Source organism: Colobus angolensis, unplaced genomic scaffold (assembly GCF_000951035.1).
Source record: "Colobus angolensis palliatus isolate OR3802 unplaced genomic scaffold, Cang.pa_1.0 Scaffold19, whole genome shotgun sequence".
NCBI classification, from domain to species: Eukaryota; Metazoa; Chordata; class Mammalia; order Primates; family Cercopithecidae; genus Colobus; species Colobus angolensis.
The window spans coordinates 9,633,552-9,646,474 of NW_012115043.1; the positions used below are offsets into that span (position 1 = coordinate 9,633,552).

The 12,923-nt window shown below is 33.2% G+C and overlaps 1 protein-coding gene across 2 annotated transcripts in view; it reads left to right on the forward strand.

Moving 5' to 3' along the window:
* VPS13C (vacuolar protein sorting 13 homolog C (S. cerevisiae)) overlaps positions 1-12,923 on the forward strand; it is a 187,757-nt gene that overhangs the window by 80,202 nt on the left and 94,632 nt on the right. For both annotated transcript variants that reach the window (XM_011940470.1, XM_011940469.1), the window contains 9 exons: positions 577-636; positions 1,847-2,009; positions 2,748-2,864; positions 3,844-3,947; positions 4,159-4,326; positions 4,814-5,118; positions 7,103-7,250; positions 7,979-8,087; positions 12,191-12,327. In XM_011940470.1, coding sequence (XP_011795860.1) covers positions 577-636; positions 1,847-2,009; positions 2,748-2,864; positions 3,844-3,947; positions 4,159-4,326; positions 4,814-5,118; positions 7,103-7,250; positions 7,979-8,087; positions 12,191-12,327 — 1,311 coding nt within the window. The remainder of the gene's footprint in view (positions 1-576; positions 637-1,846; positions 2,010-2,747; positions 2,865-3,843; positions 3,948-4,158; positions 4,327-4,813; positions 5,119-7,102; positions 7,251-7,978; positions 8,088-12,190; positions 12,328-12,923) is intronic.

A 12,923-nucleotide genomic window follows, 5' to 3' on the forward strand; every position in this document is an offset into this window, starting at 1 on the left:
AAGTATTATTGGAACAGAGAGACAGGGAATTGGCAAGGCCAGAAAACTTCTCACAGTAGGTAAATCTTTGAGTTTGAATTTGTTTGTGTTCCCAAAGGATAGAAAGAACTAGGACCAATGGTTAGTTATGATGGGAGATAGATTTTTGACTCAGTGTGAAGACCTCATTAATTAAAAGCTTTCTAAAGATTAGATTTGTAAAGAAACAAGGTTTGTTTTACTGGAGATATAAAAAAAATAGACTTGCTAAAGACTTTATGGAGGGATTTAAGCATTAGGTAATAGATGGGCTACGTGACCTTTACACCTTACAACCTTCAGAGTTTGTCATTCTGATTCCTAGCTGCAGTTTCCCAGAAGTGAATATTCTCCCACGTTTGAAGAGAAGAACACATTTGCGCTATTATAATAAATATATTATTTGGATGTAACTTTAAAATAATGGCAATAAAATTAAATATACAATGTATGTAAAATACATTTATATCTATAAATAAATTAACCAGAGATCATAAATAAGTGATTTATTTACTTTGATCATAGTACCTTCTTTAGAACTTCTATTTCTTTTTTCAGGCTGATAAGAATGGACCTAGTTTTCAAACTACTTTTGGAAAAACTGAACAAACAGTTAAGGTAAGAAATTCTGTTAAAGGAATTTATCCTGTTTGAAAATAACCTACTCTTGAAACCTCTAGTATCATTTGAGGAGTATTGACTGGGTAATTTGATGACATAATCAAGGACCAGTAAGAGTTATAAATAACCTCATCAATACTTACCATGCTCTGTGTTTATGATTCAGCTTAGTAAAGCTGTTGTTTTATTATATCACATCTTAATATCCTTAAAAGTTTCAGTAGTATTTCTGAATTAGGGAATGCTATAGACAAAAGAACTTTGATGTACAAAGAACTAAAAGGTTTCTAAACTAGCCAAGCTAGATAGCATTGTTTGATGTACAGGTGAAAAAGTATATAAAATATAAGGAGAGATGTTGAGCAGTTTTGAATCCATACTACTTACGTAGTAACTTAGAGTACGAGAAGCAAAATGTACCTATGGGTAACTAAAAAGAAAAGGAGAGAGTTGAATTTTAGCTTACACTTTTTTGAGAGGTGGGGGAATCTGTTTTTATATTGTGAACCTTTTATTATTTTTATATCCATTTAATGTTATGAGAAAATGAAAAGAAATTCATTTTTATAAACAGAGCTTTTTATTTTATATTAATGAAAACTACCCATTCTTGAAATCAATTTGTATTGCTGTCTTAGCTTTCTAGAGTGTTTGTTTTAAAAAAAAGTAGTACTTTTTCCCTACAAGTTATATGTTGTGTTTCTTTTTAAATGATGAGACCATTATTGTGATTTGAAAAGATCACTTAGTAACCCATTCATAATTGTCCTTTTTATATTTAAATCTCACGGATGCCACCTTTGAAATAATTTCTAGACGTAGTAGCACATGGTGGTTCTGGGATTTTGCCTTTTTACTTATAATTTTATATAATAATAATTGTCCATTGAAGATCCAAGATGCCATCTACATGTTGAATATCAGGATAGTCATGAGAAGCGGAGTATAGATTTCATAACCATTATGGTTGGGAAATGGAGTAATTAGGCTACTGTAATATTCTGATGTACCTCTGAAGTGTGTAAGTGTAATTTGTCTCCATATAGTCCCTGTTTAAGGGGATTGTGAATCTTCCTCTCTTTACTCTTCCTTCTAAGTGGTGGGAAGCAATGATGTAAGCCCACCTGAGAATCTTTTGGGTCTGTCATGGAGACTACAGGTTATAATTGACTGTGGGAAACTAATTTTCTCTTTAAAACATTTTTAGGTGGCCTTTTCATCTTTAAATCTGTTGCTGCAAACACAAGCTCTTGTCTCTTCTATTAATTACCTCACAACCATTATTCCTTCTGATGATCAAAGCATAAATGTTGCCAAGGAGGTACAAATTTCAACTGAAAAACAACAAAAAAATTCAACTCTGCCAAAAGGTATGAACCATACATTTTTGTTTTTTGTTAGCAAGGGTTTTAGAATTCTAAAGCTAAATGAGGAATACTAGAGGTTATCTGACTCAGTCATTTAAATACCATTTTCCCCTTTTCTTCAAATTAAATTATATGCAAGCACCTGATATATAAGGCACATGTAATCAATACTGTTGTTTTTAAAAATGTTTGTTTTTGTTCTTATTTTGGTGGTGGTATAGGAAGTCTTTAGGTAGGTAATAGGGAGAGACGACCCGTATTTATACTTAGCTCTTCCCTCTCAGTGGCTGCTGAAGTGGCTTTATAAGGAGTGAGTCTTTCTTTCCATTTTACACATAAGGAAATTAAGGCTCAGAGACAGAAAGGTAGCGAAGGGTTCAGGACTAGCATCTAATTGGCCAAGAGCCCAGATTTTGGATCTGGAAGAACTCAGTTCAGATCCTGATTTTGCTACTTCAACCATGTAACCTTAGGCACATTATTTAACCTTTCTGAGGTTCAGTATCCTTATTTATTTATTTTAGTTTTTTTCTTGCTTTTAAATTACAAAACTAGTATCTCACTATTAAAAAAGCAAACTTTACAGAGTATATAAGGCAAAAAAAGTGTTCGAATCTTTAAGAGTTGGAGAATATTATAATTTTTTTTAACATAGCAGTGACTCAATATAGCGATTAAAGCTTAATAGAATGTAGAAGACTAAAATCTCACTGTGTGATAGATGCTTTGTTTTATTTTTAGTGATTGTATCCTCCAAAGATAGTGACATTATTGGCTTCAGGCTGTTTGCACAGTTGAATGCTTTCTGTGTCGTTGTTTGCAACGAAAAGAACAATATCGCTGAAATCAAGATTCAAGGTAAAAGTTCACACGGTATTAAAAACTGGCGAAAAAATAAACTTTTCCTTCTTGTTTTTTCTTTGCAGTGCTAAAGAATGTACAAATAAAGGGCTCTGAGCTGTGAAAACTGAAAAGACATAATTGGATTGTATGCTTTCTTCTCTTTGGGATATAGATATTGGTCAGAATCTGACCATCCCAATTGAACTCTGCACATATCCTGGTGTTTGGGACCTTCCTGAGAGTTATCTAGAAGTGGAAAAGGGATACTGATGTCAATGTAGGGATGGTATTGATGGGCTAGGAGAAGTCTCAGTCTAGATTTTAGGTGAAGGTCTATGGACATGCTTTGTAGTAACTTTTTAATCTTTTTTTTTAATATATGATTTTTATATATAATATAGTTATGTATTTGTCTTTATTTGTCTTTCCTTATGAAAAGCAATCTTAGAATGAATGACAATATCTGTGAGGCCATTATGTTCTTTTAGGTAAAAGCAGCCAGAACTCATCTACCTTTTCCTCTGGCTTACTTTTACTAGCTGGTTGTGACCTGGTAAAGAATATATTGAATATGTTTAATGAAATTTTTTAGGAACCTAACAACTAGAAAACTAGGGGCTTTTTTCCTTTGTCCTTTCTGAAATGGCAGTGCATCTACTAGTCTGAATTTGATTTGTGAAACTTTTATAGTTTCCATGTAAATGACTGGATGTGAGGTATAAAGGATAATTTACTTAAATTCTGAGATAATCTATTTGTGCTAGATGTGTTTCTTCCCCTGATTGAAAATTCAGATAATTATTGTTTAACACATTTATAGGTTTTGGTGTTTATATAACCCAAAATCTCTAATATTGCAACTTATTTATCCATTGGGAGTTGAAACATTGCTAAATTTAAAAAAGTCACCCCAAAATAAAATAATGTAATGGAAAGAAAGATCTAATTTATGGTAGATCTGTAGAAATTATGATAATGCCTTTTTTTTTTTCAGGCCTGGATTCCTCCCTTTCTCTCCAGTCAAGAAAACAGTCACTTTTTGCCCGACTAGAAAATATTATTGTCACAGATGTTGATCCGAAGACAATTCATAAGAAAGTAGGTGATTGTAAACAGATAGTTAATATTCTTTAATGACTGAATATGAGATTCTATTGTAAAATGTATTTTATTTTAAAAACATTAATAAAATATACTTCAATAGAAAAATGTTTTTATAACGATTAAAATATAAAAACCCTTTTGTAAATGGGGTTTTATTTTGTCATTACCTTCCCGGATAGAGTACATTCAAGTCTCTGTTTTTCAGGCTGTGTCAATAATGGGAAATGAAGTTTTCCGTTTTAATTTGGATTTGTATCCAAATGCTACTGAGGGAGATTTGTATACTGACATGTCCAAAGTGGATGGTGTGCTGTCTCTGAATGTTGGCTGTATTCAGATCGTCTATCTTCATAAATTCCTTATGTCACTTCTGGTAAAATAGTTATTTATATATTGATTTTTCAATTTTGAAATACTTTTAAAAGTGTGATAATTATGATGGCAAATGTTATAAACCTTGGATTTTAGAGTGGGCATTATTTTAATTATAGATGGTATTTATGCATGAATGTAGAGATCAAAACCCCCATTTAACAGTTGAAATCTGAATCATTTAATGATTTTTGTCTAGAACAAATTATTTTTGCTACAATATAATGAAACCAAATTCTTTAGTAAAAAAATTATTGGAAAAAAATTTCTTTCTCTGTTCCTTAACCATATAACATTAGCTCAATTCAGGCAGCTCATAACTATAGATGGATTATCAGTAATTTCTTACTACTACCAGAAAAATAGGGCTCAACGGAAAGTTAAATATTGGAAAAAAAAAGTTACCACATGTATGAAAAGAAGATAGTGTTATTATTGATGTGCCTGTATTTTCTTTGAATTTCTCTTTTTATGCTTTGTGTCCACAGAACTTCCTGAATAATTTCCAGACAGCCAAAGAGTCTCTGAGTGCTGCCACTGCCCAGGCTGCAGAAAAGGCTGCCACAAGTGTGAAAGATCTTGCACAGAGGAGTTTTCGTGTTTCCATCAATATTGATTTGAAAGCACCAGTTATAGTCATCCCACAGTCTTCCATTTCCACCAATGCAGTAGTGGTAGATCTTGGGTTAATCAGAGTTCAAAATCAGTTCAGTCTGGTGTCTGATGAAGACTACTTAAATCCTCCAGTAATTGATAGAATGGATGTGCAGCTATCAAAGCTTACACTTTATAGGTATGCTCTTTCAATAATTATGGATTTAAATATTATATTCATGATTTCCATGAAATTTTATGATTTGAAATTCCTACCCAACATAGTTTATTTAAATAAACTGTTGCGTTACACAGAACAGGTTTTTTGGTTGTTGTCGTTGTGTGTGTGTGTGTGTGTGTGTGTGTGTGTATGTGTGTGTATATGTTTTGAGTTGGAGTCCTGTTCTGTCTCCCAGGATGGAGTGCAGTGGCGCAGTCTTGCTCACTGCAACCTCTGTCTCCTGGGTTCAAGCAATCCTCCTGCCTCAGCCTCCTGAGTAGCTGGGACTATAGGCATGCGCTACCATGCCTGGCTAATTTTTTTTGTATTTTTAAGAGAAGTGGGGTTTCACCATGTTGGCCAGGCTGGTCTTGAACTCCTCACCTTAGGTGATCCACCTGCTGTGGCCCCCCAAAGTGCTAGGATTACAGGCGTGAGCTACCACCCGCAGCCCAGAAGAGTTTTTTATTTTGTTTTTTGAGATGAAGTCTCACTCTGTTGCCCAGGCTGGAGTACGATGGTGCCATCTTGGCTCACTGCAACTTCTGCCTCCCAGATTCAAGCGATTCTCCTGCCTCAACCTTCTGAGTAGCTGGGGATATAGGCATGTGCCATCATGCCTGGCTAATTTTTTTCATTTTTCATTGTAGAGACGGGATTTCATCATGTTGGCTAGGCTAGTCTCGAACTCCTGACCTCAGGTGTTCTGCCCACCTTGGCCTCCCAAAGTGCTGAGATTACAGGCATGACCCACCGCATCAGGCCACCAGAACAGTTTTTTAATCAACTTTTGTTTTCAAAAATTTCAGACCTACAGAAAAATGGAAAAAAATAGTACTGTGAATGCACCTACATATCCTTCATCTAGATTCACCAATTGTTTATATTTGCTTTAACCTATCTATAAAACTATATATATTATTTAAAACATTTTTTGCTAAATCATTTGAGAATAGACATCTTTAACTTTTTGTCCCTAAATACTTTATCATGTGTCTCCTATAAACAAGGACATTCATTCTCTTACATTAACCATAATATAATTCTAGAAATTTAATATTGATATAATACTATAATCTGAAATTCAGTCAATATTCAGATTTTATCAGTTGTCCCATTATAATAATTTCCTTTATAGGAATGTCCATTATAAAAATTTCCCCCTGATTCAGGATCACCCATAGCATATAATTGTATTCTGTACTACTGAGGAAGATTTCTATACTGACAAAAATTTGTTTTGGAGTAGTTCTTTAGCTTTTCTTTGTCTTTTTATGACTACATCACTACTACTGTAGTTTTGAAGACTAGAGTCTGGTTCCACTCACCTCTCAATTTGGTTTTGTCTGAGTGATTCCTCATGGTTTGATTGAACTTACATATTTTTGGCAGGCATGTTGTGTAAATTATTTTGTATCTTCAGTGCTCATACCAGGTGGCACATGAAATCTGTACATAATTCGTTTTAAAATTATTTTCTACCACATCCATGAAGATTTAATTATGTAGAATAAGAAATTAATGACTATAAGGCAAGTCTAGAAAATAATCCTAGAGAAAAGCTTTATGAAATGCCTTAGAAAATGCTCACTTCTCCTCTTGTTCACTTTGCCATCGTTTTCTTCAGTCTCTGCACCAACATACCTATTAATCCTTGAACAACTGTATATGATGATTTTCTGTTTTCTTCAACAGTGTGGATTGCTCTTAAAAATTTATTCAATTTTTCACCTATCTACTGTTTAAAGAAAAAAGTTTTCTTAATGATTCATTGTATATCACCTTTTAATTTGTCCCTTCTAGTGGGTTATAGATTAATTATAGATTCAGTTTTGGAAATACTTAAGCCACGCTGTTTCAAATCAGTATTTAGAGCAGCAAATAACTGCCTGACTTTGCTTTTTTTAATATGTTGCATTTCTACCCTATATCTATGCATATGTAACATTTCTATTTTTCATAGGACGGTGATCCAGCCAGGCACCTACCATCCTGATATTCAGCTGTTGCACCCAATTAACTTGGAATTTCTTGTAAATCGGAATCTAGCTGCATCTTGGTACCACAAGGTGCCTGTTGTGGAAATTAAAGGACATCTTGATTCAATGAATGTAAGTATACGAGTGACAAAAAAGACTTCATTGTTGAAATTTTAAACTCCAAAGACTTTTAAAGTAGAAATCCAAATGAAATGAAGACTTTTTTTGCTGACTAGTATAAGAAAAATTTCAGTGAGACTTTGTCCAACAAGATCATTATTATTTTCAGTCGAATTTAATCTTTAGTTAAGATTTCTTAACTTTAAAATTTGCTATACATACCTATTGGTAGGGATCTGTATATAAATTATGTATTGGCATATTATACTGTCTCATATATTATATATGTACTTTTTTATTTTTAGGGATATCTAAGTACACCTAAGATAATTATAGCATTGAGGGAAATATTTTTCTTTTTTTTTTAAGACAACATTTTTATTTCATTGGAATTGTTATTGTTTAAAAAGTAGAATTATACATTTTCTGAAGTTGTCACTTTTAAAAAAAAGATCAGATTTCTTTGATCATATTTAACTTTCAGTAAACATCAGTCAAGTCATTGGAGCTAATACTGACTGATGAATTACATTGGTTTTCTATAAACACCTTATTGTCTTTGAATATAAAAATTTTAACATGAAATAAGTAGTGCAGTACTTGAGTGGATTGTGATTGTACGTAACTTTTCAGTATTAGGATTATTCTGTCCCTCGTGTTGCAACTGGAAATTTATTTTCTGTATGAAAATTGTTTCATTTTAAAATGTAATATAGTTTTTTAAACATAATATTTTACAGGTTAGTCTAAATCAAGAAGATCTTAATCTCTTATTTAGGATACTAGCAGAAAATCTTGGTGAGGGTACTGAAGACTTGGATAAAGTGAAACCCAGAGTACAAGAGACAGGTAAGAGGCTGACAGTAAGTGGCATAATACGTATGTGTCTATTTATTTATGGTTTAGTAGGCAATCAGGAAATAAAAAGTAAACAAATATATGTTTACAAATTGCAGTTTATATTATCAAGAGAACAAACAAGATGCTATTGAATGAAATCATAGTTGGAGATGATTGACTCTCTTAAGCTAAGTTGTCAGTTATAGTTTCAGACTTTTTTCTAAGTTGTGTGAATTGAGAGGAGGCCATAAAGAAGGACTTCAAATCAGTGGTAGATTCTTGAAGTAATCATTGAAATTGCATGTATAGAAGAAAGCATTTTGAGTTGGCAGTAGGTTATGGTAGCATAGTGTATCTGATCTTTCAATAAGGCTTGGTAGTAAAATATCTGCAAGAATTGAAATGGTTGATAAATTATCACTTTCCAAAGATACTGAAGAGATTATACAGCAGTAAAAATGAAAAGAGAATTCAAATTATTAGTTACCGTGGCCCTTTTGACTAAAGGAAAAGTAACAGCCTTATTTTTTAAGGTAATATATATGTATTTGTGTGTGTGTGTGTATGTATATATATAATATATGTATAAACACGTAAGTATATAATCTTTAGTTTTTTTCAAATGGTAGCATCCTGTATGTGTACATGCATGTGTGTGTTTGTTCACTTTGCTGTTTTTTAAAAAATATTAACAGTATGTCTTGGTGTCTATTCCATATCTATAGATATGTATAGATCTGCTTCATTCTTTGTAATGACTACCTGGTATTAAATTCTGTTGAAACACATAATTTATTTAGCAAGTTCCTAGTGATAGTCATTTTTGGTTGTTTTTAAACTTTCATTATTACCATGTTGCATTGAATATCCTCATACGTATACTTTTACAAGTATATATATATCTATAGGATAACACCAGTTAAAAGATATGTAAAATTATTAATTTAATATAAATTTAATTGACAATTAGGTCAGCAAATAATTTCTGTAGACTAATTTAACATTTTGACAGATCTTGCTGATTGGCCTCCATAGAACCTTACTAACCTTGCATTCCCACCAGGTTGTTTTTCTATACCTTTTTAACACAGTATATTACCAGATTAAAATTTTTTTGTCCGTATGCTAAGTGAAAACTGGTATCCCACTGTATTTTTCATTATTAAAAAACTATTTTACTATATTTTAATACATACAGTGAAGTATACAAATATTCAGTGTATAATTCAGTGAATTTTTGCATATATGGATACACCATGATCAAGATATAGTACATTTTCAGCACCCCAGAAGGCCTCCCTCTTGCCCTTTCTCAGTCAGTGCCAAACACTGTGCCTGCAAATCCACCCAGAGGTAACTACCATTTTAACTTGTAATAGATAGATTAGTTTTGCCTCTTCTTGAATTTCATATAAATGGAATCATACAGAATTTACTCTTCGATGTTTGGCTTCTTTTATTCCGCATTTTATTTGTGAGATTCATCCATGTTGTTGTGCATAGGAATAGTTTGTTCTTTTTATTTCTGTGCACTATTCAGTTATATGAATTTATCAAAATTTATTTTTTTCATTCTATCTTTCATGGACATTCTGGTTGTTTCCAGTGTTTAGCTATCATGAATGAAATTGTTATGAATTTTATTGTGTGTCTTTGACATAATTATATAAATTTTTTTTGGATATATAGGTAGGAGTAGAATTACTGTGTCATATGTGAGATTTACATTTAGCTTCAGTAACTTGTGCCAGATTATACCAAGAAGTTTTCCAACTGGTTGTACTAGTTTACTTTCCAAGCAGCAATGTATGAGAGTTCCAGTTGTTTCACATTCTCCCTAGTACGTGGCATTGCCGATCTTTTTAAATTTAGCCTTCTGATAGATATTCAGTGGTGTCTTACTATGGTTTTTGTTTCCTTTTTGGTTACTAGTGAAGGTGATCACCTTCTCATATGGTTATTGGCCATTTGGATATCCTTTTTTGTGATGTAACCATTCTATCGTATTGACAACTATTTTTATTGAGATGTTTGCCTTTTTTCTTATTGATATGTAGTTTTTAAATTCTGAATATGAGCCCTTTGTTGGTTATGTGTGTTATATGCATATATATATAGAAATATCTTTTCCCCATCTGTGGTTTGCCTTTCACTCTCTTTTTTTCCCAACTTTTATTTTAGGTTCAGGGGGTACATCTCCAGGTTTGTTACATGGGTAAATTGCGTGTTACTGAGATTTCATCTAAAATGATCCCGTTACCCAGGTAGTGAGCATAGTACCTGATAGGTAGTTTTTCAACCTTCCCCCTGTCCCACCCTGCCCCCTCTAGTAGTCCCTAGTGTCTGTTGGATTCCCATCTTTATGTGCATGTGTACTTAATGTTTAGCTCTCACTTACAAGTGAGAACATGTGGTATTTGGTTTTCTGTTGCTGGGTTAATTCACTTAGGATGATGGCCTCCAGCTCCATCCATGTTGCTGAAAAGGACATGATTTCATTATTTTCTGTGGCTGCATAGCATGCCATGGTGTATATGTACCACATTTTCATTATTCAGCCCCCACCGTCAGTGGGTATCTAGGTTGATTCCATGTCTTTGCTATTGTGAATAGTGCAGAGATGAATAGGTGAGGGCATGTGGTCTTTTTGGTAGAATGATGTGTTTTTCTTTGGTTATGTACCCTGTAATGGGAGTGCTGGGTCAAAGGTAATTCTGTTTTAAATTCTCTGAGAAATCTCCAAACTGCTTTTTATAGTGGCTAAACTAATGTACCTTTCTACCTACAGTGTATAAGTATTCCCTTTTTTCTACAACCTGGCCAACATCTGTTATTTTTTGACTTTCCAGTAGATATTCTGACTGGTGGCCTTTCACTCTTTTAATGGGTCTTTTAATGAATAGAGTTTGTTAATTTCAATCAACTTAAATTTACTAGTTTTTTAAATGATCAGTATTTTTTATTTTCCATTTGAAAAATCTTTGCCTGTTCAGGGAATTGTTTTGTAAAAGTAAAAATATTTGCTGGAATCATTTCCCCTGGTTCACATTATGTTTGGAACAGTGCTGGAGTAAGATGATAGTTAGGAAACCTTGCCCTATGCAATGCTTTGTCAAAGGTAATGATTAACAATAGCGGCTTTCAGTATGGAATTCTGGTATAGCTTACACTACGTGGTTCCTGTGTGGTGTATTAGTGGTCAAGATAATGTCAACCCTAATAATAGTAATAACTAATTTAGTGATACTGAGGGACAGTGGAGAGTGAAGACTGTAAAATCAGACTGATGAATTTGGGCTCTGCCATTTGTGCGACACTGAGCACAAATGTCTGAACCTCAATTTGCCCATTTCTGAAATAAAGACAATAAAGTTCTTACCTCAAAACGATGTCATAAGAATTAAATAGAACAGTCTATATACAGACCTTAGAACAGTATCTGCCACACAGATGAGCACTTAGCAAGTGATAGCTGTTATTATTTTTTATATTACAGCTTAAAAAGCAATTTTATTTCATTTCAGGGTGTGCGAATTTCAGAAACACAGCATCATAATTATATAGCTTTACTTTTGTTTGTTAGTATGGCATGAGAGGCCCTGACCTCCCACTCCCTTTTTTCTTTCCTAGTCTTACCTCTTATTGCCTCCCTTATGATTTAACCATATCAGACTCCATTCTGTTTGCAAAACCTATCATGTGTTATCATTCCCTGGTTTTGCTCCTTTCTGGTAATGTCTCCACCGTGTGAGGAGGTCCTTTGCTCTGCTTGAATAATACCTCCTCTAATAGAACCTTTCTTGACTTCTGTATAACAATGTCACGCTTTGTTCTGTGCTTTCAGTGCATTTTATATGGAGTCTATTAACATTTGTTCATTTAATGTGACTGGGTGTGGCCTGCTTGTTTGTTTGTATTTTAAATGTATCTTTGTATTTTAAATGTATCTGTATCTTCCACTAAACCAGGAGTTTTCCAAGAGCTAGGGCTGTTACTTATTTGTGGAGTTTCATTGCCTCTACCAGGTCCAGAATACGCATATAAGTCCACAATAAGTACTTGTGGAAGAAATTTGTGAATAAAAGTAAATGAATTTCTTTTAAACATTTCAGGTGAAATTAAAGAGCCCCTTGAAATCTCTATCTCACAACAAGATATACATGATTCAAAAAATACTTTAACAACTGGAGTGGAAGAAATTAGAACTGTAGACATCATTAATATGCTGCTGAATTTTGAAATTAAAGAGGTGTGTAATTCTCATCTGTTTTTGTAAAGTGCGGTGAATAAGTAATGGATATTGGAATTACCTCTACTAAACTTGTAGATAATTGATACTGATGAAAAAAATCTGTGTGGGCTGTTCACATGTAGCAGTGATGTTTTAAAAATTGAAAGTTTGTTAAGGATTTGGGAGTTATAATATTTCATAGAGAAAATGACAGCATGTTCTGTAACATGCTTTTTAATGCTTTTAGGACAGTAGGAATGTCACTTGCTTTGGATGTCATATAAGAAAGGCAGGAAAGGGCAATAGTGTCAGATAAATTCTTTTCAAATGTTAGAAACCCTTGATAGAATAAAACCCAATATGCCTGCATTTTTAAAAAAGTTACATTACTAATATGTTTGCCGTCTGCATATTCTTGAGGAAAGATGAAATACATTTTCTTCTTTATTCACACATCCAACAAATATTTATTATATGTGCCCAGTGATAAGGATAGAGGTAAAAGGCTTACAGTCTGAACTCATGCAGGAAAACTATTAAAATTTTTGTAATTATTTCACGAAATCTCTGCTGAGGATACTATTGGAGCTTGGGGTGCTGATGGTAGGGAGTAG